Source organism: Natator depressus, chromosome 5, assembly GCF_965152275.1.
Source record: "Natator depressus isolate rNatDep1 chromosome 5, rNatDep2.hap1, whole genome shotgun sequence".
In the NCBI taxonomy this organism is placed as follows: Eukaryota; Metazoa; Chordata; order Testudines; family Cheloniidae; genus Natator; species Natator depressus.
Genome location: NC_134238.1, coordinates 45,446,028 through 45,473,574, shown reverse-complemented (window position 1 = coordinate 45,473,574; position 27,547 = coordinate 45,446,028). Strand labels below are relative to the sequence as shown.

Here is a 27,547-nt window from a genome sequence, read left to right as displayed (position 1 = left end):
ACGTTATCATTCTTGATGTCCGATTTTTGTCCATTTATTCTTTTACGTAGGGACTGTCCGGTTTGGCCAATGTACGTGGCAGAGGGGCATTGCTGGCACATGATGGCATATATAATATTAGTAGACGTGCAGGTGAATGAGCCTCTGATGGTGTGGCTGATGTGGTTGGGTCCTCTGATGGTGTCGCTAGAGTAGATATGGGGACAGAGTAGGCAACGAGGTTTGCTACAGGGATTGGTTCCTGGGTTAGTGTTTCTGTGTTGTAGTGTGTAGTTGCTGGTGAGTATTTGGCTTCAGGTTGGGGCGCTGTCTGTAAGCGAGGACTGGCCTTCCTCCCAAGGTCTGGGAGAGTGAGGGATCATTTTCCAGGATAGGTTGTAGATCGTTGATAATGTGTTGGAAAGGTTTTAGCTGGGGGCTGTACGTGATGGCCAATGGTGTTCTGTTATTTTCCTTGTTGGGCCTGTCCTGTAGTAGGTGATTTCTGGGTACCTGTCTCGCTCCGTCAATCTGTTTCCTCACTTTCCTAGGTGGATATTGTAGTTTTAAGAATGCTTGATAAAGATCTTGTAGGTGTTTGTCTCTGTCTGAGAGATTGGAGCAAATTCAGTTGTATCTTAGGGCTTGGCTGTAGACAATGGATCGTGTGATGTGTCCTGGATGGAAGCTGGAGGCATGCAGGTAAGTATACCAGAAACCAACTGACCGCTATAGGGTGGTGTTTATGTGACCATCACTTATTTGCACTGTAGTGTCCAGGAAGTGGATCTCTTGTGTGGACTGGTCCAGGCTGAGGTTGATGGTGGGGTGGAAATTGTTGAAATCCAGGTGGAATTCTTCAAGGGCCAGTCAGCCTCACCTCAGTCCCCGGAAAAATCATGGAGCAGGTCCTCAAGGAATCAATTCCGAAGCACTTAGACGAGAGGAAAGTGATCAGGAACAGTCAGCATGGATTCACCAAGGGAAAGTCATGCCTGACTAATCTAATTGCCTTCTATGATGAGATAACTGGTTCTGTGGATGAAGGGAAAGCAGTGGACGTGTTATTCCTTGACTTTAGCAAAGCTTTTGACACGGTCTCCCACAGTATTCTTGTCAGCAAGTTAAAGAAATATGGGCTGGATGGATGCACTACAAGGTGGGTAGAAAGTTGGCTAGATTGTCGGGCTCAACGGGTAGTGATCAATGGCTCCATGTCTAGTTGGCAGCCAGTATCTAGCGGAGTGCCCCAAGGGTCGGTCTTGGGGCCGGTTTTGTTCAATATCTTCATTAATGATCTGGAGGATGGTGTGGATTGCACCCTCAGCAAGTTTGCGGATGACACTAAACTGGGAGTGGTAGATACGCTGGAGGGTAGGGATAGGATACAGAGGGACCTAGACAAATTGGAGGATTGGCCAAAAGAAATCTGATGAGGTTCAACAAGGACAAGTGCAGAGTCCTGCACTTAGGACGGAAGAATCCAATGCACCGCTACAGACTAGGGACCGAATAGCTAGGCAGCAGTTCTGCAGAGAAGGACCTAGAGGTGACAGTGGACGAGAAGCTGGATATGAGTCAACAGTGTGCCCTTGTTGCCAAGAAGGCCAATGGCATTTTGGGATGTTTAAGTAGGGATATTGCCAGCAGATCGAGGGACGTGATCGTTCCCCTCTATTCGACACTGGGGAGGCCTCATCTGGAGTACTGTGTCCAGTTTTGGGCCCCACACTACAAGAAGGATGTGGAAAAATTGGAAAGAGTCCAACGAAGGGCAACAAAAATGATTAGGGGTCTGGAACACATGACTTATGAGAAGAGGCTGAGGGAACTAGGATTGTTTAGTCTACAGAAGAGAAGAATGAGAGGGGATTTGATAGCTGCTTTTAACTACCTGAAAGGTGGATCCAAAGAGGATGGATCTAGACTATTCTCAGTGATAGCAGATGACAGGACAAGGAGTAATGGTCTCAAGTTGCAATGGGGGAGATTTAGGTTGGATATTAGGAAAAAAATTTTCACTAGGGGGGTGGTGAAACACTGGAATGCATTACCTAGGGAGGTGGTGGAATCCCCTTCCTTAGAAGTTTTTAAGGTCAGGCTTGACAAAGCCCTGGCTGGGATGATTTTAGTTGGGGATTGGTCCTGCTCTAGGCAGGGGGTTGGACTAGATGACCTCCAGAGGTCCCTTCCAACTCTGATATTCTATGATTCTATGATTCCCATGGGTCCATATGATGAAGATGTCACCAATGTAGCGCAAGTAGAGGAGGGACACTAGGGGACGAGAGCTGAGGAAGCGTTGTTCTAAGTCAGCCATAAAAATGTTGGCATACTGTGGGGCCATGCGGGTACCCATAGCAGTGCCACTGACTTGAAGGTGTAAGTTGTCCCCAAATCCGAAATGGTTGTGGGTGAGGACAAAGTCACAAAGCTCAGCCACCAGCTGTGCCGTGGCCTCATCAGGGATACTGTTCTTGACAGCTTGTAGTCCATCCTCATGTGGAATATTGGTATAAAGAGCTTCTACATTCATGTTGGCCAGGATGGTGTTTTCAGGAAGATCACCAATGCATTGTAGTTTCCTCAGAAAGTCAGTGGTGTCTCGAAGATACCAAGGAGTGCTGGTAGCGTAGGGTCTGAGGAGAGAGTCCAAATAGCCAGAAAATCTTGCAGTAAGAGTGCCGATGCCTGAGATGATGGGGCGTCCAGGGTTTCCAGGTTTATGGATCTTGGGTAGCAGATAGAATACCCCTGGTCGGGGCACTCCCCACACTGACCCTGCAAAAGCTGAATTGGGCCAGGTGGGCCCAATCGTCTAATTAGGCTGCAAGGGTTTGGGTGGGGGGAGGAGAGAGCTTTAGGTGGGACGCAGCTACTTACAGAAAAGCTCACCTGTGAGGGACAGTAGAGCTTTTATCCAAGACTGGAAATTGGGAGCAGAAGAGGCTGCAGGGAAAAATCTGCAGTCACTCCCTGGGAGAAGGGAGGTATGTTGGGGGGGGCTGTAGAGATGAGTTACCTAGAATTATTCCCTGGGAGGAGGGAGTAAAGAGACTAGCAAACCCAGAGGAGTGGGGAAAGCTAGGAGGTATGGAAGTGGCTCAGGGAAAGGCAGCAAGGTCCAGGGAACAGACCTTGGATGCTGTGTAGAGGGTCCCTGAGCTGGTACCTGGAGTGGAGGGTAGTTCCCAGCTTCCCCTGTCTGCCACTGTGGGAGTGGCACTGAGGCGGTGAAGCAGAAGACTACCTGAGACTGCTAGAGAGCAAGAACCTTGATACACTCCCCCAGAAGGGGAAACCACAATAGTGACCTGGCTGGAGAGCTGAGTAATGAAGAGGACACTGCGGTTCCTGGAGCAATAGAGGGGCTGCAGAGGAGAAGCTGACAGAGTGTAACCGGTGGAAGGAGCATCGTCCTGACCGAGCTAATCTCCAGAACCACAAGGAAGCAGCTCCGACCGGCAGGGAGTAGAGCAACCCATCACACTTGCCTAGGCCAATTCAAGTTTAAAACTACATGTAGAAAGAAGAAACTCTAATAAGTAAGTTTAATATCTCAAAGAGCAAGAACTTGTACACAGGACCAATTTACATAAACTACAAACACTAGCAACAGCTCTGGAGTTGTGACACATACAAAAGAGATTATTGAGGAAAGAAAAGTTTGTCAAATCATTTGTGACAAAGCTGGCAGTGAACTTGCATAAATAAAGTATCTGAATGAGTTTGCAGGAAAACAGTATGTTCTGAGGTATCTTAATACCATTTTACCTGAACTATGGGGTTTGGGCCAGTTTATTTCAACAATTTTTTTATTACTACTGTTCTTTATTTATGTTGTGGTAGCATCAAGAAGTCTCAATAAGGAAGATAAGCCCCAGTGAGCTGGGCTCCTATAATGAAAGATGGTCTCTGCCCCACAGAGCCTCCATGGTATTTCAAAGTCTGGAAGCACTATTGTTTACAGCAGTTATATTATCTCAGCAGAGTGTAGGGATGCTGTACAATTACTAAAACATGACTGTACAGTTCCCCCTCATTATGTAATGATGTCTGGTTTGTATAATCACTGTATTCTACATGGATGGCAGCCATTATTAGCCAGAGGGCAGTATTCTGCAGAATCACTTTACAATTATTCTCAATAAATGCACTGTGAATAGACAGATCTGTCTGGGAACTTTTTCCCAGCATTCCCAGCTGGTCTTCTAAATTTGGCAGAAACAAGCAATTAGATCTAAAGTGGCCATTTTGTGCCTGTTTTACCTTCCTCTCTTCCATCTGATGAGTACTGAGATCCTCTTATGTTTCCCCTCAAGCTTTCCCACTCTTGTACCTCATAAGACAGCACATACTCACAAACTACTATTGTCCTTCTGGGTCCCATACCCAGAAACAGTTGCCCATATAGAGATGCTTCCTCACTCAATCCAAATAAAGCAGAGATAAATAAAGAACATTGTTTTTAAAACAAAGAACATCAAGCTGCATAACAGGGAAATAATTTTGTTTAAAGTATTTAAAAACCCTTTTGACGATTTCCTTCAGACCAAATCTTGCTCTCTCTGGAGTTCATGTGAACTGTGCAATTGATTTCAATGAGGACTAGCTCTGATCCCTCCTCTAATCCATTTCCTCCTGTCTACAGGCTAGCAAGGTTCTCATCATTTCCACAAGAACTATGCTATATTTGGATTTACATTGGGTTAGCTCAGCCTGTCCCTCCCAATTTAATTTTGACATTCAAATATATTGTCATTATTCTGAGGTGAGCCTTGTCAACCTGTAAGGAGGGGAGGAGATGAAAACGAGGGGGGAGATGAAGAGAGTAAGGGGGGAGAGCCAATAGGGTTTTTTGGGAACAATTTTTGTTTTTTTGTTAAACAATTTCCCTTTCAGCAGTTTTCAAGCCCATCTGGGGAATTTTCTCCTTTCACTTAAAACTTGATTTAACTAAACATGCCCTAACAATAACAATTTGAGGATGCTTTATTGCGTACAAAGTAATAATCATGTCCTGGGCTGAGTTTCTTGGAAAGAATGTGCACCCTTGAGTTATCACTGACGCATTATAATAAGCTCTGCAGTTCTGAACTCATCTTTGCAACCTTTTCAATCAACTAAATTGGTCAAGTCTCTTGGAACAAAGGCAGGATAATTTTTTTTACTACCATGTATAGACATGTTCACAGTCTGGCACAGACTGTAAATATGCCCTTTGTTTAATTCAGTTTATTAATTTTAAAGTGCCTACAGCTAGAACTGTCTGAGGGGCAAAGTTTGGAGAAGCAAACCAAAAAGTTGGAATAACTTCATTTCACTGAAACAGGCACCTACCTTGTTTGGTTTTTAAAACCAACTTTAAACACTTATTAAATCAGCCTTTGACAATTTAAAACAAATTAAATCGTAATTGTTCATTGTTGCTGTCTGCTAGTTCTCAGGCTGAGTCTACTAACTCCCTGTACTGAACTACTTAGAAATAGCATTGGGTAACTGCCGTAACCTTGTTAGTCCAATGAGCAAAACATTAATACTATTGACTGCATTAATAAATAATATCCAGTTCTTAAGGTAGCTGAGTAAATTTTAAACAAACATCACTTATTGCTTGCTAGAGTAAACTGAAAATGTTAACTTAAAACACTCTGCTTTCTATTATAAAGTAAACTTCATTTTTTATTTTTGTTTGGTTTGGTCTGTTTAAGGTTTTTACCTCCGCATCAGATGTTAAATGCTGAATTGAAACTTCATGTTGCTTTTGTGATAATTTAATTTCTTGTTGTGTGACTGTGTGGAAAGAGGGGTCCCATGTGTTGCGCTCACATACTTGACTTATCCAATCCAGTGCATCCCAGACTATCAGCTCACCCACATGAGAGCCAGTCACAAAAGTCAAATCTAGACAAAAGCACAAAGCCGCATATTATAATTAATGCATTTCAAACTAGGAAGCCGCTCTACAAAAGCAACAGCTAAAATGCTGCTAGATAAAACCTGTTTCTAAGTTAGTAATTGGAGTTTGTAGTATGTATTTGGTTAGGTAAAATCCTCTGTCCTTTCAAAGATGTTGGTAATCTGACTTCCTTTTATTGATATAAAATTAAATAAATGTTTTGCAAAACAAATCAGAAAGGAAAGCATTTCAACTTCTGTGATGTATACCATGACAAAGAAAGGCATCAACAGCAGAAGCATGCACAAATGCTAAGGGTTTTTGTCTTCACCCTGCATGAACAGACACTTATACTTTATTGGTGATTCACTGGATCATCCTCTCTCAGGCAGAATATACAAGTTATTTCTTGGTGTGGAGAAGCTAGATAACCTAGAATGTATGATAGGTGGTGGTGTAGGATAGGCATTGTTAAACACAGTTGTAAATTGGGTATGTTGTGAGACAAAGATCATACACTGTTGGGTACGGGGACACAGGTGTGTGAAATCTAGGATGGAAGCACCACCCAGAATGCTCATTTGGACCTTTATGGAGGTTGAGTTTGAAGGGTCACTGTTTGGCTCCTGACTAGAGAGGGCCAGAGAGCTAGACTATGATCAGGAAGGGAAGCATTGCTGGGCTCTTAAAAGATTAGGCTTTCCCTCCTAGAGTAAGAAAGAGAGGTTATCAAAAGCTATTATGGTTAATCTGGTTGAATAAAAAGCTTAAAGGTTTCTCAAACCCAAAAATGGGAGTGTAGCAGGGTGGTCACCCACTCCAGCCTTAAGAGGCTTAAAACAGCCTGGGGAGAGGGCTGTGGCAGGGAAAGAAAAGCGGGGCTGATTGGGAGAAGCAGCCTCAGCTGGGGGCCACGCCCCAGTCAGGCTGTGGCTGGCTTAATCAGAGTCCAGCTGGCCCTTATAAGAGGGCAGTGGGCCAGGAGCAGACAGAGTCTCTTCTAGCTGTGGAGGGAGATGGGCCTGGCTGCTAGGGAGCTTGAGAAGGTACCTGGAGTGGAGCAGGGCTGGGGGAAGGCCAGAAGAGCTGGGGAGCTCCGGCCTCGAAACCCCCCAGGCTGCAGACCTAGTGGAAGGCCAAAAAGGGTACTGGGCTTGCAGGGGGCAGCCCATGGGTAGGCAGAGGCAGCAGATCCAAACCCCCCTTACCTGTAATGATTGGCTTATACACTGCAGTCTACCCCAGTGTGTGGGGGCTCAATGGTGACTGGCAATAGCCAAAGACTGAGGTGAGGTGGGGATAGTGGGTGGGGTCTCCCTGGGGAGGGGAGACCCAGAGACTGTGGGGGTACTGCCAAGGGTCAGCACCCTGGGTAAAAGGGGCACTGGGGTCTGGCAAGGACAAGGGGGCCAGTGGCAAGAGGGATACTGGCCTGCAGAGGGTGCTCTGGAGGCTGGAAGAGCTAATTCCCTGAGAGGCCAGCAGGAGGTGCTGCTGGCTGTCTGCACCCCATTACAGGGAGGTGTAGTCAGTGGATTCTGAAGAGATCTACAGAGCCCCCAACATAGAGTTAGGGAAAGCAGCCAGGATTGCCCAATATTTACAGGTAAATGTCCTGAGAGAAAGGAAAGATTACAGGAAGGAAAAAGGTTGTACCAGCAACCCAGAGATATCAGTGTTGAACAGTGTGTGTGCCTGTGAAGGGGTGGGTTGTGGCAGCTAGTTTCCCCCACTTGTGGTTTTTAGAGGGTGGGGGCTGAGTTGTCTACCATGATCATCACATCATATACATAGAGCAGTTAGTGGGGTGCCTCTTTAAACCCAGCATTGTTTGGCTCCTGGGATCAGAACCAATGGAAAACTGTGGGGGGGAGGGGGAAATCCCATAGCTCTTGCTATTCTAGAATCTAAGCTTTTATTTTCCCAGTTTTTCACCACATAGCACCAAAGAGGCCATGGTGCAATAACCCTGATGCAAGAAGCTGCTATGCCAAATCCACAGGAATCCTGGGCACAAGTAGACTTGTAGGGAAGGGCCAAAGGAGAGGGGGAGAAGCAGGAGAGGGTGTAGCAAGGCCAACATAGGGGCTTCTACAGCAGGGGTGAAGTTAGGGCAGCTCTCAGGCCTACCCTACCCATCAGCAGGGGCTCTATCGGCTCCTGCAGCCTCTGTACAGAGAAGACACACACTAACTCATCTTGGTCCCTTGTGCTGGTGGAGGGATGAATCTGGCTCAGACTCCCGAGCTGTTTGTTTGTTCAGATGGGTTTGCATTACTATTGAACATTAAGCCAATTTAAAGCAACACTAAAATCACAACTTGATTTTTTGGTAAGATTTGAGTGTCCATAATGTGCTGCAAACTTTTTTTAAAAAGCAACATAACATTCCTTCAAACTTTGTAACTTCTGTTATAACAACCTACCATAGTCATCTAAGTTAAGCAATTTTAGGAGGTCACAGAAGGGAATGATAGAATGGTGTTTTTAAACTTCCAATACAGCAATAGCAAAAAAAAAAAAAAAAACCACAATACAAACCATGAATTGGACTTCTATTCCTGTCACTGACATTGGCTCCTCTGTGCCTTGGACTAGTCACAACCTATCTGGCTTAGCTTCCCTATCCATATAATAGCGATAATAGTACTTCCTTCACCGGGATGTTGTGAGGTTGAGTTAGTGTTTGTGAAGTCCTTTGATATAAGAATTTCATAAGCATCACTACATATAGTTTTTAAATTTGACTATCTTCACAACTCCATTTGAGAGTTCCTCTAGCGGTTAGAAAGCTTTGTTCCAGTTATGTGTCTGGCCATATGCAAAATAAACTTTGTAGCTGAAAACATTCCACTAATAACCAGAAATACTAACTAGTCTTACCATTGACACTGACCAATGAGAGGATATTATCTTGATGGTCAACCAGGCGTTTTACTTCAAGGACATCCCAACCTTCAGAGCCCTCTGTGGAAACTACCAACCTAAAAATTACTTAAGATAGATGGACAAATTTTCTAAATAAGCATTATCGTTTGTATAGAGTAAAATGCAGCTCTGTTTAAATGAGGAACACAACTATGAATTAAGTATGCTTTAGATGACGCAATGCAGTATGTACTATACAGTTTAGGACAGTCTCTTTTGTGAGGGTTTCAAAGTGCTATGGGCTGCTATGCTCCAGCTATATATTTTTTACCTGCTTAGCAAGAGTTACGATACTTTGGTGGTGATGTAATATTGTACCTGGTCTCCTGCTAATTGGAGTTCTCTTCAGACTCTCACCTCTGAATACATGTGGAAGACACTACGTGCTGTTGATCTTTTTTTAAAAAAAGACTCCTCATGGATGACAAACATGTAATCCTGTTATTTTACTTTGAGCTCTGAGAGTGTCTAGTTATGTGCTCTGGGTAATATTCCCTGGCTGGCACCTTGCACGCATGTTTTTATGATAAGCAGACTCTAGAGATGCCTAGAAAGGGTAAAGAGTCTGGACTGGGGGCTGGGGAGAGGTGAAAACAAAATGGAAGCTCAGATAATGAGTTCCAGAGCAAGGTTAAGGAGAAATTTGTCTCCTGTATTAGAACTAGGCACCAGGGGTACTAAGCTACCAAAACGTATAGAGCTGCTACAACCAGTGTGCACACATTTTGTTCTTAGAGAAGGAAACAAGTGGGAACTTGGTATAAAACAATGTTAAAATCAAAAGACCATGATTCATTATCATAAACTTGAATTAACTGTAAATCATAGGCCATTTACTAAGCCATATAGGAACCAAAATGGATCTGCACAACAATGGATATGGTACTAGTTAGGTAATAAGACACTGCGTCATGCTGAAATTTTAAAATTACTGAATGCAAGTAACTAAGTTATGAAAGAAAGACTAGATGCATCATTAAACCACTAAAAAATATTTAAACTGGAAAAAAGTTAAGCAGCTTAATAAAATATCCACACTTTAATTTATTTTCCATCTTGTTTTTGTAAACACAGCCGTTTTCTTTGATCCATTCGCATCATCCCCATTTCTCCCTCTTCTCCACCCCCAATCTGCCCGCTTACTCTTGACAGGATATTTTAGCTTTAGTTCAAAATACTTTTATCAGAAATGGTAAAATGCCACCTGATTCCTAATTCTGAAACACATAGTAAGTCAGAGAATCTCATCCCACCACAAAAGTGTTGCTGAGAGTGGCTGAGACATAACTTTGCAGAAAACAAGCAAGAGAAGTTTGTTTGTTTTTATTTTGTGGTTTTTTTGGTTTTAATAAAGTGCAGTGGCTGTCCAGTACTGCAGCTCCAATTGCATTTTACTACTTCACTTGCAAGGGGACCGGACATTGAGTGTTACTCTCTACCAAAAAGTTGAATCAGAAGCATTCTTAAAACACTAGTTTTATCAGTTGTAATATGAAGTGAAAAAAAATTTTTTTTAAATAACATAGCCAGCAAGGCAGCCCAGATTGGGGAAACATGTAGGTAAGTATATATATTGGAAAAAACAAGGAAGGAGGGAGCTGATAGTGGCATCTGGCTCCAATTTTCCTAGACAGTTTTGATAAAATGCTTCAATCCATGTGTTCTTGCAAGCTAGACTTTTTCTTATATGCAGTAAACCTCTTGAATATTTTGAGGGTTGTGGGAAATTACGTTGAAATGTAATATACTCACTCAACTCTTTGCCAACAGCTGCTGCAACGCAGTTTTTAGGCAATTCAACCAAAGCGCTGATAGCTTTAAAAACATCCATAAAGAAAGGGAAAAGGTTATTCTCCATACAAATATAATGCAGTTAAGAAATAGCCCTTGTTTCATCATTCTCAAAATTAGGGACTTTAATATAAGAAAAGTTAGTTCCACATTCTCAACACACAAATGAGAGGCAAATTGATATCGCGTATGTACTGGCAACACAAATACACTGTTAAATATATTTTCTATGATTTATCAATTCATATGTATTTCAAAACATTTTAACAGTAGCTTTTTACAAACAATGTTCATGTTTAGTAAAGACAATGGGCTAGATCCTCACCTGATGTAAATTAGCAAGTCTCCATTGGCTTTGATGGAGTTATGCCAATTTACACCTGCTGGCTCTCTAACCCAGTATGTTTTACTTCCTAACTTTAAAAAAAAAGTTAGAGACAAAAAACAAGCATATTCTGCCACACTACACCATTCACATTATTTTAAACACTGTGGGCCTGATCTCCAGAAATGCCGAGTCCCACTGAAATTAAAGGGAGCTGCAACTCTACAGTGCCTTGGAAAAAATTAGGCAATATGACAAATCTCTTGTAACGAGGGATTTTGTCACCATTACAACTGTAAAATGACCTAAATGCTTGTAGTCTTGTGGAAACTGTTGGACAAATTTAGAACATGAGGGCATTCAGCACCTCATAGCATCAAACCCTTCCTCAGGAAACTGTCCCATAAACTAAGAACAGCAGTGGTTTGTGACTGTCCACCAGACAACACTATATACACTTTAACAGGTTTATAACTGTTGTTTTTATTAGCCCAATTACAAACTGTTGGCATTGTTTGTAGCTCTATGCTATACAGATATGATTGTGTGATTTGGGTGCATTTTTAATTTGCATTTCTTTTTATTGTATGTGCTGTATGTAAAATATAGCACAGCTGATTTTTATAGGTAGTATTGAGTCCACGAATAAGGTAAATCAATATATAGTTAGATTTGTATGCCTTTACTCCAAATTTCTATTTCACATTGTGTGTGTATACAGAGACACACATACACACACACAGAAAGGCAGATAAAGCATATTTGTATAGATTTATCTATTCTAATTTTAAAGATCTAAGATTACACATACTTATGCAGAATAGCAACATACAGATAGATAGTACTCCTATAGCAATTAAGTTAGAATAGGTAAATTCATATAAATGCAGTGATTACATATACAGGACATTTTACATCCATATCTGCTCTCTCTCTCTCCAGATAAAATGGAGATTAGTGAGATTCTACTCTAATCTTCAAACCAACCTTATGAACTAACTAGTATCTATCTCTTACACATGGGGAAACTGAGGCACAAACATTTGTCTGAGACCACAGAAGGAGTCCATGTCAGACCTGGAACTAGAAGTCAAGAATTTCTCACTTCCAGTGCCATGCGTTAACCGCTACACTATCCCCAACTCCTAGCTTTTGAATTGTGTAATAAAACAAAGGCAGACCAGCTCAAGCATTAGGATAGGTGATGTTTCTCATATGAAAACTCAGCCTATCTTTGTGATCAGGCCACTGAGGCAATGTTTAAAGATGTAACTGTTACAATTGCAATGTATTTCATAGATACATTGGGGAAAATGAGTTCAATATTTACAGATATTGCTGCACCAGACCGTAGCTCTCAAGGTCCCAAATGTGTGACCCTTCTCCTCTTCCTCCCTCTATACCATTTCCTTGGGTGTTCTCACACCTTTGTAATGAGGACTCACAAATCTGCCTTCTCCCTCCTCAGCTGTCTCTCTACCTCCCTCCCTCACATCTTAGCCTGTCCCTCAGACATGTTCTCTTGGATATCTTACTATGAACTTAAATTTAACATTACATCTAATCCTTCCTCCCAAACCCTTTCCACTCCCTGCTTTTTCTGTCCCCATCAACAATATCACCATCTTCCCACTCAGGTCCATAACCTGGGAGTCACTGTCTAAGCCTTGCTTTCCCTTGGTTCACATATCCGAGGCTGTGTCCAAATATTGCATTTCTTCCTTCACAGTATTTCTAAAATCAGATATTCAGTTTCTATCTAAAACCTGTATACAAGTCCTCCTCCTCCTATCAATTACTACCACTGCTTCCTATCTGGCTTCTGTATTTCCCCATCCCCCCATACCTGCTATGATCATCTTCCCGGCCATAGCTCTCCCTCTCTGAATCCTTTCACTGGCTTCCTCTGTCCCACCACATCAAGTTCAAAATCTTTGCCCCCACTTTCAGACCTCTGCTATGGTCTGCCACTGATTCCAGCCTTGACCGCTTATCTCCCACTGCTTCTCATCTTCTTCCATGCTGCCACTTATGTGTGAATGCCCATCCCAAACTGATCTCTCAGGCCACTGCTTCCTCCTCCTCCAAACCCCTCCACAAACAGCACTTCTTTTGTGCCATCTACATAAGAGGTCAAGGGGCAACTGGGTACAGGCATACATTTTTATATACTTTATTTTTTTTCATAAGAAATGTATGTAGTACACATTAAAATTGTGCATAGTTAATTGCATCCCCTTTGCCACATATCCTTCTTGTCCTCCAAGACTGTACGGGTGAAATCGCTGACTTTAATGGGGCCAGGATTTCACACAAGCTTTTTTGGGGTAGGTTCTACGTCTTCTTATCCATTTGAATTGTAGCTAGGACAATGAGTTCCTAGTCTGAAGGGAGTTCTCTTAGGTGCTAGTGCAATATAAATAAGAACAACTAGCTTTATGCTGAGTGAAAGACACACAATGAGGTTCAGAGCAAACTGTTTGAAATGCTGTACAACTACCTTTAACTTGCACAAAGTTCTCCAACATCTCCATTCCAGGAATAAATGGTAAAATACAAGCAGATTGTGAGGGCTGGAAGTAATACCAGGTCTGAAATGAGTGGCTTGCCTCAAAACTTGGAGGTAGGAGGTTAAATTGTGTATCTGTGTAATCCTCCTGTGTATATAGGGCTAAAATATCTCTGGTCTCCTATTTTATGACAGGTATATGTAGCTATTTTGGCTCCAGTTGTGTACCGAAAAATTCCAGTATACTAGATGCCTTAAGAACATTGCTGCATTTTTTTAAGCTTTTACAAACATATTTAGACGATACCGTATTTTAATGCATTGATTTACTAATAGTTCAGAGCAGTATGAGTTTCTAAGTTCATATCTGATTATATTTACTAATCCTATTCAAAGATTTCCTTTTGTTTATATAAAGGATTGAATCTTGTAATTAAAACCCTTGAACCTATGTACTTACAAAAAGTCTAGTTCCCTCACAGAGGTATAAATCACTAGGCTGTGGATCTGGCCCTCTGCAAGGGAAATGTATAAATCACTAGTTGAGGATCTAGTCCAGCAAGTCAAAGTTAATGTACAATTATTGAAACTTGACATTCTAAAATGCTTATAGCACAGGTTATAAGTATCCTTAATTCTGAAATGATTAAGTTGACATTTTTAAAACTAGACAGAGGGCAGCTTTAATATATAATGTTATCTTTAGAATTAAAGAGAATTTGCCAGGTTTCATTTTGCACCATTATACAAACCCATTTTACTTACACTTTATCTGCTATAATGAGCCATTTCCATTTTTTACCTGTATCGGTGAGATGACTGGTCTTACACAAGAGATCTAATTTTCTGTTCCAAACACATAGATCACTCCCTCCAGATAACCATACATCCAGTCTTTGAAGAACTGTCAAACACTGCAGAACAAAATCAGATAAATGGCCCTTACAAAAGTTCTTTGGGGAATTTTGCAGTGAAATGATTCAGCTTTAGATAGGTAAAACTGCAGGTACTATGAAATACATTAAACTCTCTTTCCTTCAGAATACAGAAATCACTTGTGAAATATCACTATTTTTACTAACAAGACTGTAGGGCCTGATTTCAGAGGGGTTCATCATCCAAAGGTCTCACTGAAGGTACTGAAAGCCAGACCAAGGGTGAAATCCTGGCCCCACTGAAGTCAATTTCACAGTTTCAGATGTTTACATCTGAAATTTCACAGGGTTGTAGCCCTGAGGCTCCTGACCCAAAAGGGGGTTGTAGGGCCAGGGGTTTACAATGCAATTGTAGGGGGGTCATGGGATTGCCACCCTTACTTCTGTGCTGCTGCTGGCATGGGTGCTGCCTTCAGAGTTGGGCAGCCAGAGAGCAGCAGCAGCTGCTGGCCGGGCACCAAACTCTAAAGCCAGCACCACAGAGTGAGGGTTACAGGGTATGGGGGGTGGATTCCCGTACATGTTTTTTCCTGGCAGCCTCCACTCAGGTCGGGGGCTGACAGCCACCCTCACTTCTGCGCGGCCTTCAGAGCTGAGCTCCCAGCCAGCACCAATGGAGCTTCCTGAGGCTGGGGGAGGTTCTTGGAGGTGGGTCTGACCCAGCTCTGGGAGCAGCTCCTACAGGGGAAGAGGCAGTACCGTCCCTCCCCAGCCTGAGCTGGGACTAGCAGCTAGAACCCAGTCCATGGTAGGAGGCCCCTCCCCTACAATAGCCAGCTTTCATAGGGGAGATCAGACTTCGCAGTTCATGGCACATGTTTCACGGCTATGAATTTGGTAGGGCCCTCAATATAACTAATAATGCAGCTTGCCACTCCATATGGCTGGGAAGATTTTCTAGGGCTGTCATTTTTGGCTCTGCCCCTACCCGGCTACCCAACTGCAATACATCTATAATCGCATGGTTGGCTGAAGCACCTCATTTGGATCTCAAAGTCATCATGGAGCACTGGAAGTATCCACTCCTGGTAGCTGTGGAGCATGATCTCCTGGGGACAAAGTGACCTTTACACTCTACCTCAGGAATCTCTTAAAGCATGTAATGTGAGAGAGTTTTCACTTTTGTTTATTAAGAAAGTCAATTATTTTGGTTTCTATGCGGTATTTGGGGCTTAAGATTACTAGTAAAACCGAGATGTGATTTCTCTCCTTAAACAGAGCAAATTATTTCATTTATAAGTGGTGATTATTGGTGCATAGCATCTTACCGGAAATCTTTTTGTTTTCTTTGTTCTTTACCAGATTTGCATCTGCAGGAGATGATTGAATTGTATTTGTGTGGAATGCTCAGGTTAGTTTAGTTTTTGAATGGGGTATGTTCTGGAATATGGATGTGGATAGGAGTGGGAATGTGGGGAGCTGATTTTGCTCTTGAACTGATCTAAATCAAGAACCAGTCCACTGGTCTAGCATAATGAGCTGTGTCTAGCATAATGACTGCATGCCAAACAACTGAACATGAACACAATTTTCCTGAGGAACACAAGTTGGAAAAGGGAAATGGCAATTGTAAACCGTTTATAACTGAACCAAACTTGAACAGCCCCAAAGCTTTATCCCTGTCCCATTTGAAAGATCTGATGCATCCAATGGTGTTAGAGAGTCCCCCAAAAAGTGACACTTTTATAATGGAATAAATAAAATTGTTGCTCCCAGCTACTTCCTTTTATTAACACCTTTGTCAGTACCTAGATCTCAGTGACTCCGCTACCTTTGAAGTAAGTGGTCTTAGCTAACTAAAAGGTAGGTTATTCATTTTAAAATATTCTGTCTTCACATATCTCACACTAGCTTTCACTACAGGTGTATTTTTTATTTATTTATATATATTTATATGTATTTTTTACTTATACACACATACTTGGACTTTTCTTTACCTTTACAGTGGAATGGAAGCATGACACTTTCTGAACTTGCCTGCCACTATTGCAATCCCATTCCTGAATTCATTTATTAAGGAAACACAAAAGGTCATAACATGTTTCTATGTTTAGTTTATAATTAGATGACAGAGTTTGAGAAATAAAAATGTAGAGACACATGGGTTTTCTAAATACTAACATCTTCAAAATTTGGACACTTAGTGTCATTTCAAACACTTGTTTGTTACATATTCATTGTTTTTGTGATAGGGACCATGTCTACTGTGTATTTGAACAGAGGCTAGCACAACCGAGCCCCAGCCTTGACAAAGGCCTTTGGGTCCTACTAAAATATAAACAATTACCACCCACTCTGCTGCCTGGCTCATTGTTCCCTTTAAAATCAGTTGAATCTTCCTAAGATTTAAGGATACAATCACTGTCCTATCAGCAGATGCTGTTAAGATCAAATGATTTTTTTCTTCATAAGCACCAGATGAAGGAAATGCTGCAATAGCTGTAATTTTGTGCGTGTGTCCATGTAGCTCAAATAACTTTTCTCCAGTCTGGAAAAAAAAAATACAGCACATTAAGGGTAACATTTTCAAAATCCACTAAATCCAGTGAAACCTAGGTGCCTAAGTGACTTCTGAAAATGGGGACTTTAGGAGTCTGTCATTTAGGTGCTATTGAAAATGTTACCAAGATTTATTATACCTAAATAAACCTGTTACTATGAATATAGGGGGATACTATGGAAGATCTATACATTTAATAACTGGAAACCACTTGAACACCAGTTTTTAAGATGAATATTTCAGAATTTAACTTATGTATTTTAATGGTTTCATTTTTAGCTTAAATATTAGCCAATTTACTTCATTTGTACTCTATTGACATCACTTTATTTCTCATTTGCTGGCAAAACAAAATCTGAAGGGTTATTTTAAAAAATAAAACCATTTGACTTACTTGAAACTACCTTTATCACTAAGAGTATCTGACTTAACATTTACTGTATGAAACTCAGTATTGTATCTATTGTCTACACCCATAACATGAGACCGTTTTAGCTTTACTACCTAGCATGAAAGTTAATTAGGGATGCAGACAGTTGAAATTGCACACTTGTGGATTAACAATATCTTATTTTGGTTTTTTATTAAATACAAGTCATTTCAAGCATGTAAGTGTGTAAAAGTCAAAAAATAGAACTCTAAAGTTGGACACCCACAAATTTTACATCCGTAAATGATTTGTGTGCATTTTCACATACATTTCTCGAATATTGATTCTCTCACACACAATTTTCTGTTTCATATTAGAGGGTTATGAAATGTCTTCCATAAGAAATATTATGCTTAACTGAAACTCTTCAGAAAAGAAGGAAGGAAAGTTACAAGTTCCCCTGTTCCTATTTTAAGTTACACTATTGTAAATGTTATGTATAACTTTTTTCAAAAGGTCTTCATAAAAAGTTTAGTCTCCGAGATTTCTCTCTGCCTCACTTGAAGCTTAACATTCAGACTTTAGACCATTCACTGATCTGTCTTTCAGCCTAGTAAATATCTAAGTTACTTATAAGGCATCCTCCTCTAAAACAATTCTAACAGGTAACCTGCAAGATACTTACCTTCTTTTTTTTTTTTTTTTATAAGATTGGATAGGGAGAAAACAGCATGTTTATTATTGGAAGTATCACCTCTAAAATGCAATATTGCTGTGACAAGTGTTACGTTCAACAAAATACTTTTAAAAGCTGGAGTGAGACCAGTATCATGGCAAGCAACTAAGAGCTCTTTCCTTCTTATTAATTCCATGGAAGTGACACTGAAGTCAGTTCTTGTATTAGGCTGCAAAGATTTGCACTTGTGCTTAACTTTACACTATGAGTAGCCCCATTTTAATTAATGGGAGTAGGCAGACTGCAAAAAGTTACACGCATGCATAAGCAGGGCTTAACTTGTGCCAAGACTTCCAGGACTGAGCCCTGGCACCTCTAGGCTTGGTAGTTCATAATAACCTGGCACCTCTGCGCTGGCAGTGTCAGTTATGAAAATTAAAAAAAAAATTGCTTGAGCCCAGTACCTCCTTCATTACAAATTAAACACTCTGCATAAGTCTTTGCAGGACTGGGGCCTCACCATGTTGTCTGATATTGAGAGGTTCAGCAATCAACATCTTAGCAGGTTTCAGAGTAACAGCCGTGTTAGTCAGTATTCGCAAAAAGAAAAAGGAGTACTTGTGGCACCTTAGAGACTAACCAATTTATTTGAGCATGAGCTTTCGTGAGCTACAGCTCACTTCATCGGATGCAACTTCATCCGATGCAGTGAGCTGTAGCTCACGAAAGCTCATGCTCAAATAAATTGGTTAGTCTCTAAGGTGCCACAAGTACTCCTTTTTCTTTTTGCGAACATCTTAGCAGCTACTGAAAACATTTTAACTTGTGCTTCCAATACTTCATCTTGCACTGAATATTTTCATACACATTTTTACGTCTCTTTTCAGACACTCAGTTTCACATCCTACTTCTCTGAAGCTGAAACATCCTTGAATTGGTTTTTATTTTTGTTCTATCAGACATGTCTATAAAACTCAACTTATTTGTACTGTGTTAAGACTCTCTTGGACTGATTCTGCCCTTGCACCAATTTTACATTATGCTAGACACAGCTCAACTAAACTTCAATGGACTGATTCTTGATTTAGATTAGTTCAAGAGCAAAATCAGCTCCCCCCATTCCCACTCCTGTCCACATCCTTATTACAGAACAAGCCCCATTCAAAAACTAAACTAACCTGAGCATTCCACAGAAATACAATTCCATCATCTCCTGCAGATGCAAATCTGATAAAGAACAAAGAAAACAAAACCGGTAAAGAAAATGATAAATAGATTTCCAGTATGATGCTATGCACCAATAATCACTACTTAAACAGAGCAAATTATTTCATTTATAAGGAGAGAAATCACATTTCAGTTTTACTCGTAATCTGATGCATAAAAAGGTACCTTTTTAAGCTCCAAATACTGCATAGAAACCAAAATCACTGACTTGCTTAATAAACAAAAGTGAAAACTTTCTCACATTACATGCTTTAATATTCTCATTGTTGAGAATATTATTTAATGTGTTCTAAGCATTTTGTCACTATTCCCAATAGTAGCCTGTACTACAGAATCCAGTCTTCTTACTGCTTAGGTTTAATATTGGGGATGGTGGAGGAGAGGGGGGAGGTCATATCCAATAAAGCCAAGTCCTAGTCTATTAGCCTTCTTATCTAGCCAAGTAATTTAGAGAGCACTACATAACAAGTTACACAGCATGAGGATTAAAGTCAGGCCAGGCATACAGGAATATTACAACTTTTTTTTTTAAACTGACTTTACAAAAGAACTCACAAGGGGATTGTATGTATGCTGCTATGCATAACACCTGCTGAAACCCAGCTAAAGGTTGTACCCTGCATCTACACTAGGAAAAAGCAGCTGAGTTTTGGTTCTGTTTTACCTAAATCCAAATAAATTTGACCTGTTTCCTTACCGAGAGAGCACCTCAGTAAACATGCCTAAGCCCTGTCTACACTAGCAGTTTACTGTCAGGGAGCTGCACTATTGCTAGAGAGTGAGTTTTCCTAGTATCAATGCACCCTGTTTAAGGAAAGTAGCCAATCTCTGGCGACTGAAAACAGAAATGATATGATCTGAAGACATCTGCATCTGGCTCTTGACTGGGGATACAGCTACATTTTAACTTTTAGTTGTTCTAGGCCACAGCCCAGGATTAAACAACTATGTGTCCCTGAACAAATGTTTCTGTAGTGTTTTTACACTACAACTTGAAGTCCTCTCAAAAAGAGTAAAAAAACCTAAAAGGTGATAGTGGTGAGAGATGGAGAAAGAGGGAAAGGAATTATAACCCCAGAACTTGATCATACTAAAACCACAGTCATTTTGGGTGCATTTAGCCACCATTTGTTAAAAGCAGAACACCACATAGCTAGGAATAATGGTCAGGGCTTTCATAGGCAAGGCCAAATTGCTGCAGTTGCAGCTTTGCTAATCAAAATTTTAAAAATTGACAAACCATAAAAAATAGGGGTATTTAGAACCAAGGTTGCTAACAAGTTTTTTATCATGACTAAAAATATTAAAAATCCTTTGCTAATAAAAAATAACCAATTTGTTAAAACTTAAAAAATTGGTAACCCAGTAAGGCTTATTATAAATTCTCTTTTATAAAATGTAGCTATAAAAATTATGTAAAAATAAACACCACTGAGCAGTCTGAGGGAGCTTTTCTTCAGGCAAAGAGGTGTCACCTCCTTGCCTGAACAGCTGTATGGAAGAAGGCCCCCTGGAAGCCTGGCTGGTGATCACTCAAACCCAAAGTCTGAGATGGTTAACTATGCTTGGCATGCTCTGAACTTATTGCTATAGTGCATATATGTGGGCGCTTAAAACCTAATAAAGTAGTTTTAGGTAAAAGCACTCTGGTTTGTATCAATCCTTTATTAAACGGAAGAGCTGTGTCCCCATTAACTTATTCCTGACACTGCTAAGTTAAGTTACCACTGTTTTGGATTCAGAAAACCCTGGGTAACAGTGGTGGAAAGGAGGGGATAGTCAGTACAGTTTGTTGTGCAATAGGGAGGAGACAGCAGAGCAGGGTTGCAACCTGTAAATTTCCATATTGTAATCCGCAAGTTGATTTACGGATACATTCCATTTCTGGGGCTCAGGCTGGGAGCCTGGTCAAGTAAGAAAATGTCAAAAAAAAAAAAACAATAAAAAAAAATTAGATAACAGCTTTTGACAAATTTTGTACAAAAATATGGTAATGGACCCTGGAACCTTCACTCACGCTGGGGCATTCCTGCAGCTCTAAGCAAATGGTTTCAATAATAAATAAATAAAATAGATCAGTTAAAGGCAAGAGTAAAGGACTTAGAGAAGTACAGAGTCCACACACAAGAAAAGGAAATAGCCTAAAAGCAGAATCAGACACCCTTTGGGCTACCACCCTGATTCAGACCGCACAAACAGTGACACTGCACAAGCAAGTATGTGACCAAGAGAAAGAAGTTGGAACAGGAAGTATCTGAGTTGCAAAAGCAAACTAATAGAAGCGAAGTTAGAGCCTTACTGAAGGAATCCCAGGATAAGACCCAGGCAGATCACAGGGAATGTAAGAGACAAAGTTGTGCTCTCAGAGCCATGTTGGGAGAGCAGAAGGCAATAGAGGCTGTGATTAGAGGAAGCCGTAGCTTGGGGGAGGGAATGTGTCAGAGGAGGACCCTGATTTGTATCCTGGTTGTAATTATGAGAGGAATAATCCCCTTATAATGACTGAACAAACTTTTTGCAGTGGGGTTTTAGGACCAAAATGTCTGCTAATGTGAGATTTATAATTACTTTTTAGGGTGGGGTTCAGTTTAATTACCAATTGCTTTTTTTAATAATGGTTTTTTGAATTATATATGCCCTGACTAAATTGGTAAAGGAGGGCTTTAAAATGCATACTTTTAGGCCATTTATTTTAATGGGGGTTTTGGAGAAGCCATTTTTGTTATATTGGGCTGTATATTAACCATTTTATTAAGGCATTTAATTATTAAGTTATTAAATATTGTATTTTTCCTAAATTTTTGAATGCCTTTGAAGTGCAGGGCAAAATCTCCCATTCACCTTCTGGTGCTATTGTTTGTAGCCTTGCCTCCCCCAGACTTTTTTGCCCACTGTTCGGGGTGTAAGGAATTCTTTTAGCTTAAAATTTATTTGTTTTTCCCCTGGTGCTGTCCACTTGGGCATGTCAGTCCATAAATGAACACATTTGGGCTTACTACAATTACATAACAGCCTGTCAGTTCCCACCCAGCGAGAACCATATGCACCTGGGTAGTTTCCAATTTCCCCCCATGAACAAATCCACTCCCCCCACTACTCCCTTGTGTATACATGAGGATGGTGGTATTGCCACTGAAGTGGTAAGGATTCCTTAGTCACCAGCATAGACTATTTGCAACCCAAACCATAACACTGCCAGTTCTCGCTCATATCCATGCTCAGATTTACTTTAAGTTCAAGCCTTTTAAATTTTACTGAAGTGGGGTCATATTCGTCCAAAAGGCCTAAAAGAGTGATCCGTTTTTCTGGGACGTTGGGATTAGTAGTGATGTCAAGGGTATTGTTTACTTTACATTTTATTGTTGTTTATGGGACGTATCCCCATGCCTTGAACACAACAGGTTTCAGATTTACACCACCAAAGGAGCAGGTCTGCAATCCAAACACCAACAAAAGCAGTATACAGGAGAACACTGTTTCCAAAAAAATTTAGCACTTACGTGGCTAATTATTTAAAACACAAGGCAATACAAACTTCCCCTCCCTATATAGCAGGAGGTACCACTGGATATTTAAGCTAAACTTATTTGTTTTATCTAGATGTATTGGGCTGATGAGGGTTTTTTTGGGGGGGAGGGGGCTTTTGAACTTTGTGCTTTGAGCCCCCACTTGGGGCTCAGCAAATTCATCAGCACTAATTTTGCTTAGGACTTGCTAGGGCTGGACACATGACTGTTGTTAATTTTGCTAGTGAGTATGTATTTTATCCGAAAGTAGTAGGCACCAGATATTCCCAATGCTGCAAAGCCCAAACTAGTGCAGAAACCACCTTTTCACAGGGGGTGAATTCCCTCTTTACCTCACTGGAAGATTAGGAGACATATGCCACAGGGCAGAGCCCTGTATCATGGTTCTGACTTAGTACAGCTCCCATCCCCCTCCCAGTAGTTGCCAGTTGCAGCACAAACAGGTGTCCCACCAGGGGATATGCAAAGGCTGGAGTTTGAGCTAAAGCTTATTTTAATTGAACCATGGCTTCCTGCTGTTGAGAGCCCCATGCCCACTCTACTCCCTTCCTTAACCATTAGGAAATACGGCACTGGTGCTTTACGTGTTGTAACTATTGTGCTGATAAAACTCCAGTGCTATAAATTTTGGGGCTTTCAATATGCACTCCATTATTTTTTTTTTAAATTAGACTGAGTACAGACTGTAGACTCACCTGCGAATTTCACAAGAAAATTCACCATCTACTCTTGTGTCCTGTATCTAGTACAGGTCATTATCAGAGTTTTTAGAGGAAAGTACAAGGAACTCCATAATGGACAAATAGGGAATAATCTGCCTATAGAGGAAGTTTCTTTCTAATTTTAGACACTAGTGGTTGATTTATATTTTAAATATGGAGGAGTTCTATCCCTTCTAAACTTTTACCCAATAATATGAATGTTCTAATTATCCATAAAACTATCATCTTTATTTAATCCTAATCCATTTTTAGCCATTATGATATCCTGCCACAAGGTAAGTCTATGTTGCCTTTCAAACTTAAACATTTTCTTGCTCTTGTATTAGACAGTCAGTAAGTAGACCTAATGTAGCTTCTCCTTACCATCATTTGATATACCTCTATCAAGTCCCCTCTTCATCTCCTGTCTTAAGTGAACAGACAATCTTTTCAATTTCCCCTCATTTGGAAGTCTTTCCATGCCTCTACTAATGTTGGTTTCCCACTTTTGGGTACCTTCTATTTCTGCTATATCTTGTTTGAGATGGGGTGGCCAGAACCAAACACAACAGTCAGCCACTCACATTTTGGACATGAACACTTTAAATGTGGAAACCTATCCTTCAATTAAATGATGGGACACTGACACTTGAGCAAAGATCTGAAAAGAAACCTGACCTTTGAAGGAGAAGGCATGTGTAATTCATCAAATACAAGATGTACAGTGTTGTTGTTTTTTTAAGGATTTATTTTTAAATATAAAGATATCTGTAGGATGGTTGGTTCTACAGTATACATTTTGTTCACCAAGCTGGAGTTTCATGGGTCACCTGATTCTTTTCCAGTCATGATCACCATCCTCTATAACCTTGTCTGCTTCCTGGAGGAGCAAGGAATGGTCAAATGAGCAACAAAGAAAGCTATTCTTAAAATGTGTTATGAACTCAGTTTAGTTTAATATGTCAAATGCTAGGGTATTACATGCAATTTTATCAGTCCATTTTTTGGAAGACTCTTGCTGAGGCTTACCCTTCTTTAGTGATCTTCCAATCAATATGACCCTCACTTCATGTTCAAAAAATAAGAAAGAAACAAAGAAAAAAGCAGCTGTCTGTTAGGTTGATACAGGATTTATTTAGTATCTTCAAAAACCAATCTGAGAAAATTTTCCACTCACTGGTTTTAGCCGAGCCACTGAGAAAACAAGAAAATCCTTCTGCAAAATTCTCAATAAGATGATATTATCTAAAGACCTGAAGCGTGAAGCCTGGCTTACAACAGTTAACAAAAAAACACAATGGGATAGCTTCAAAAACTAAATAAAAACATTTCAGAAACTGAATAGCAATACTAATTTTATTGGGGGTAGGGGGGAAAGCAGGTGAAAAATTTTCAGCTGTTTAACAACTACTATATTCATGCTAAATAAAAAAAAATGAAATAACTATCCATTGACACAAACTATTCTGAACAGTTCAAACTCAGAATATTAAACACCTATAAGATACTAATGTAACTTATTTCTTATCCATATCTGATTTATCCTGTCCTCCAACTTACTAGTCCATCTGTTTTTTACATTGATTATTATTTGTTTAGTACCGCAATGTGTTTGATACAGTACAATGAAGACAGTCCTCTCCTGAAGTAATAGAGGATTTGTTAGGATCAGCAGATGCCTCTACTCTGCCTCAGGATGCTCCAACATTTCTACTATAAAGCCAGATTTTCAAAGATTAATGAGATCTATTCAGTGTACATATTCTGAAAATATGTACTGTGAAGAAATATTAAAATAACTAGTCTGAAATTGCTGTAATGACTACCCAAATCACCAGAAAAGAACCTTACGGTTTTATTTGAATCTTTGTGGCCTATTTTAATGCTACTTAGAAAAATCAATCATAAGCTGCATGTATTTCCTTATCTATAATAGTTCTAACACATGCTTAATTTAAACATGTATCCTGCAGACCTAAAGAATTTTGTCCCTTTTGTAAATATTTTCAAAATGGTCAATTCTGTGAAACTGCAGCAAGCATAAGAGATCGTGGGAATTCCACATTTGGATGAATGCAGCTGCCTGATCAGCAGACACTAGGGGGGAGAGAGTCTTCCCCCAACAAAGTGCCTGTACCCTTGAAAGTGCACTGAGCTTAGAGAAGGCCAGGAGTTCAAATCTCACCTCTGCTGCTTGCTATTTTAGATTTCTAGGCACTTTGCAACCCTTATTATTGAACAAAGCTTCAAAGCTCTACCCTAAAAGGCAGTCCAGTATTATTTCCCCTATTGCACAAATTTAACTGAGAGATGGTACAAGATCACTTCAGGCAAAGGTGGGAATAAAAGCCAGGTCTCCAACATGTCAGTGCCAAATCTTTCACTCATCCACACTGCCTTCAGAATGACCATGCCAAGTCAGTGTGCATGCCTCTCTGGTCTGTAACCACTGGTCTAACCATGAGACAACACTCTCTTCCTAGACTTCACCCCAAACAGTTAGACGAGGTTATAAGTAAATTAGAACTGGACTGATAATGAAAGCATTGGGGAGTACATGAATGAAGGCACGAAGCTGAGAATGAGAAGAGGAAAAAGGATTGGGAGATGCAGAGGGAGTTGAGAACAGAGGCAGGAAGAAATCAGAGGAGACCAGGGATGAGGAGGTTATGTAGGACTTTGAAAGGGGCTTCTAGCTCCTTTTGGAGCTAGAATGAGGTACTGAAAAAGGAAACCACTGACAGCTTGCTGGGTAAAGATGACAATGGTCAGAGCAGTGGGAGAGGAAGACTATTTTGGCAGCAGCATTTTGAATAGACTGATGGGGTGAAACGGTGAGAAGCTAGAAAGGAAGTAATCCTTGCAGTAACCAAGACTAAATAACGATGAACCTAAGTTTCGACAGTGGGTACAGCAAGAAATAGATGGATTTAGGCAATACTAAAATTAGGAAATATGGAAGACTTCCAAAGAGACCAATATAGTTGGAGAAGGAAAGCGGTTGTGGGCCTAGGAGACAGGGAGGGTATGATAACAAAGGAAAGGCAAATAATTCATTTTCAGATAAATCCATTTTGAATGGACAGTGGGACATCTTAAAGATGTCGAAGTACTGTGTACTGTTTGGAGTATTTGATTACAAAGAGGATACTAGAGAATTGGAAAAGGTACAGAAAGGGGCAGCAATAATGTGAAAGGCAATCCCAGGATCTGTGTGCTTTTCAGATCACATAACACCCTCTAAAATAAGGAAGCATTAGCCCCATTTTACAGGAACCTGAGGCACAGATAGTTCCTCTTTGACCTTGGTCAAGCCACATAATCTGTGTGGCAATTATAGGAGCAGATCCAGAAACCTGAATGCTCAAGAAGCAAAAGTTGCAGGAAAATGTTTAAATTTCAGTGAAATCACTTTTTGCTTTGAATGTAATGTTTTACTGAACATATTTGCATTAATTTAGATCTAAATTACCTGATATTTAATTTCTGGCAGAAAAATTATCAAAATATTTCTTAATTTTCATGGACTTCCACTTATGTATTCCTTTGGATGTAATACAATAATTTGAAAAAAATCTCTTACCTGCAATCATCTATTTGTACTAGAAATCTCACTATATCATGATGACCTTTCAGTACAAGGAGCTCAGTATAGGGATTCTGTATTTGTTCTTCACCTAAGCTCTGCACGGACGATTTCTAAAAATCCATCAAGAGAAATCAATCATGAATACCTCAATTTGTATGTATATAATTCATTTTTTATTGTTTTCAGTCATATCTAGCATAGTGTGTGTATAAAATACATTCACAAATAGATCATTCATATAAATAAAACTTATCCCCAAACATGAATTTAACATAACTATCTGTTCCCTTAATGGAAATTATAACAAGGGATTCCCTCCTATTTACTTAAATTAGGTAGATTATAATATGGAATGTACTTTGAGTTACTGTACAACATTTAAACTGCTTTAAAAAAACCTAATAAGCAACAGTCCTTTATTGTTTTAGACATGATCTTGAATAACTAAAGAAAGCAATTGGTTAACAGCTATGGTCTGGTTTCAGAGTGTTAGCCGTGTTAGTCTGTATCAGCAAAAACAGCGAGGAGTTCTTGTGGCACCTTAGAGACTAACAAATTTATTTGGGCATAAGCTTTCGTGGGCTAGAACCC

At 40.3% G+C, this 27,547-nt stretch overlaps 1 protein-coding gene across 2 annotated transcripts in view; it reads right to left on the bottom strand.

Moving 5' to 3' along the window:
- WDR41 (WD repeat domain 41) overlaps positions 1-27,547 on the bottom strand; it is a 40,790-nt gene that overhangs the window by 11,262 nt on the left and 1,981 nt on the right. The window contains exons 2-9 of one of the 2 annotated variants that reach the window (XM_074952693.1): positions 26,951-27,066; positions 19,091-19,139; positions 16,723-16,854; positions 16,304-16,366; positions 14,234-14,345; positions 10,559-10,621; positions 8,762-8,872; positions 5,699-5,883 (exon numbers count right to left, since the gene is read on the bottom strand). In XM_074952693.1, coding sequence (XP_074808794.1) covers positions 5,699-5,883; positions 8,762-8,872; positions 10,559-10,621; positions 14,234-14,345; positions 16,304-16,366; positions 16,723-16,854; positions 19,091-19,139; positions 26,951-27,066 — 831 coding nt within the window. The remainder of the gene's footprint in view (positions 1-5,698; positions 5,884-8,761; positions 8,873-10,558; positions 10,622-14,233; positions 14,346-16,303; positions 16,367-16,722; positions 16,855-19,090; positions 19,140-26,950; positions 27,067-27,547) is intronic. The other variant, XM_074952694.1, reaches the window with a different exon arrangement.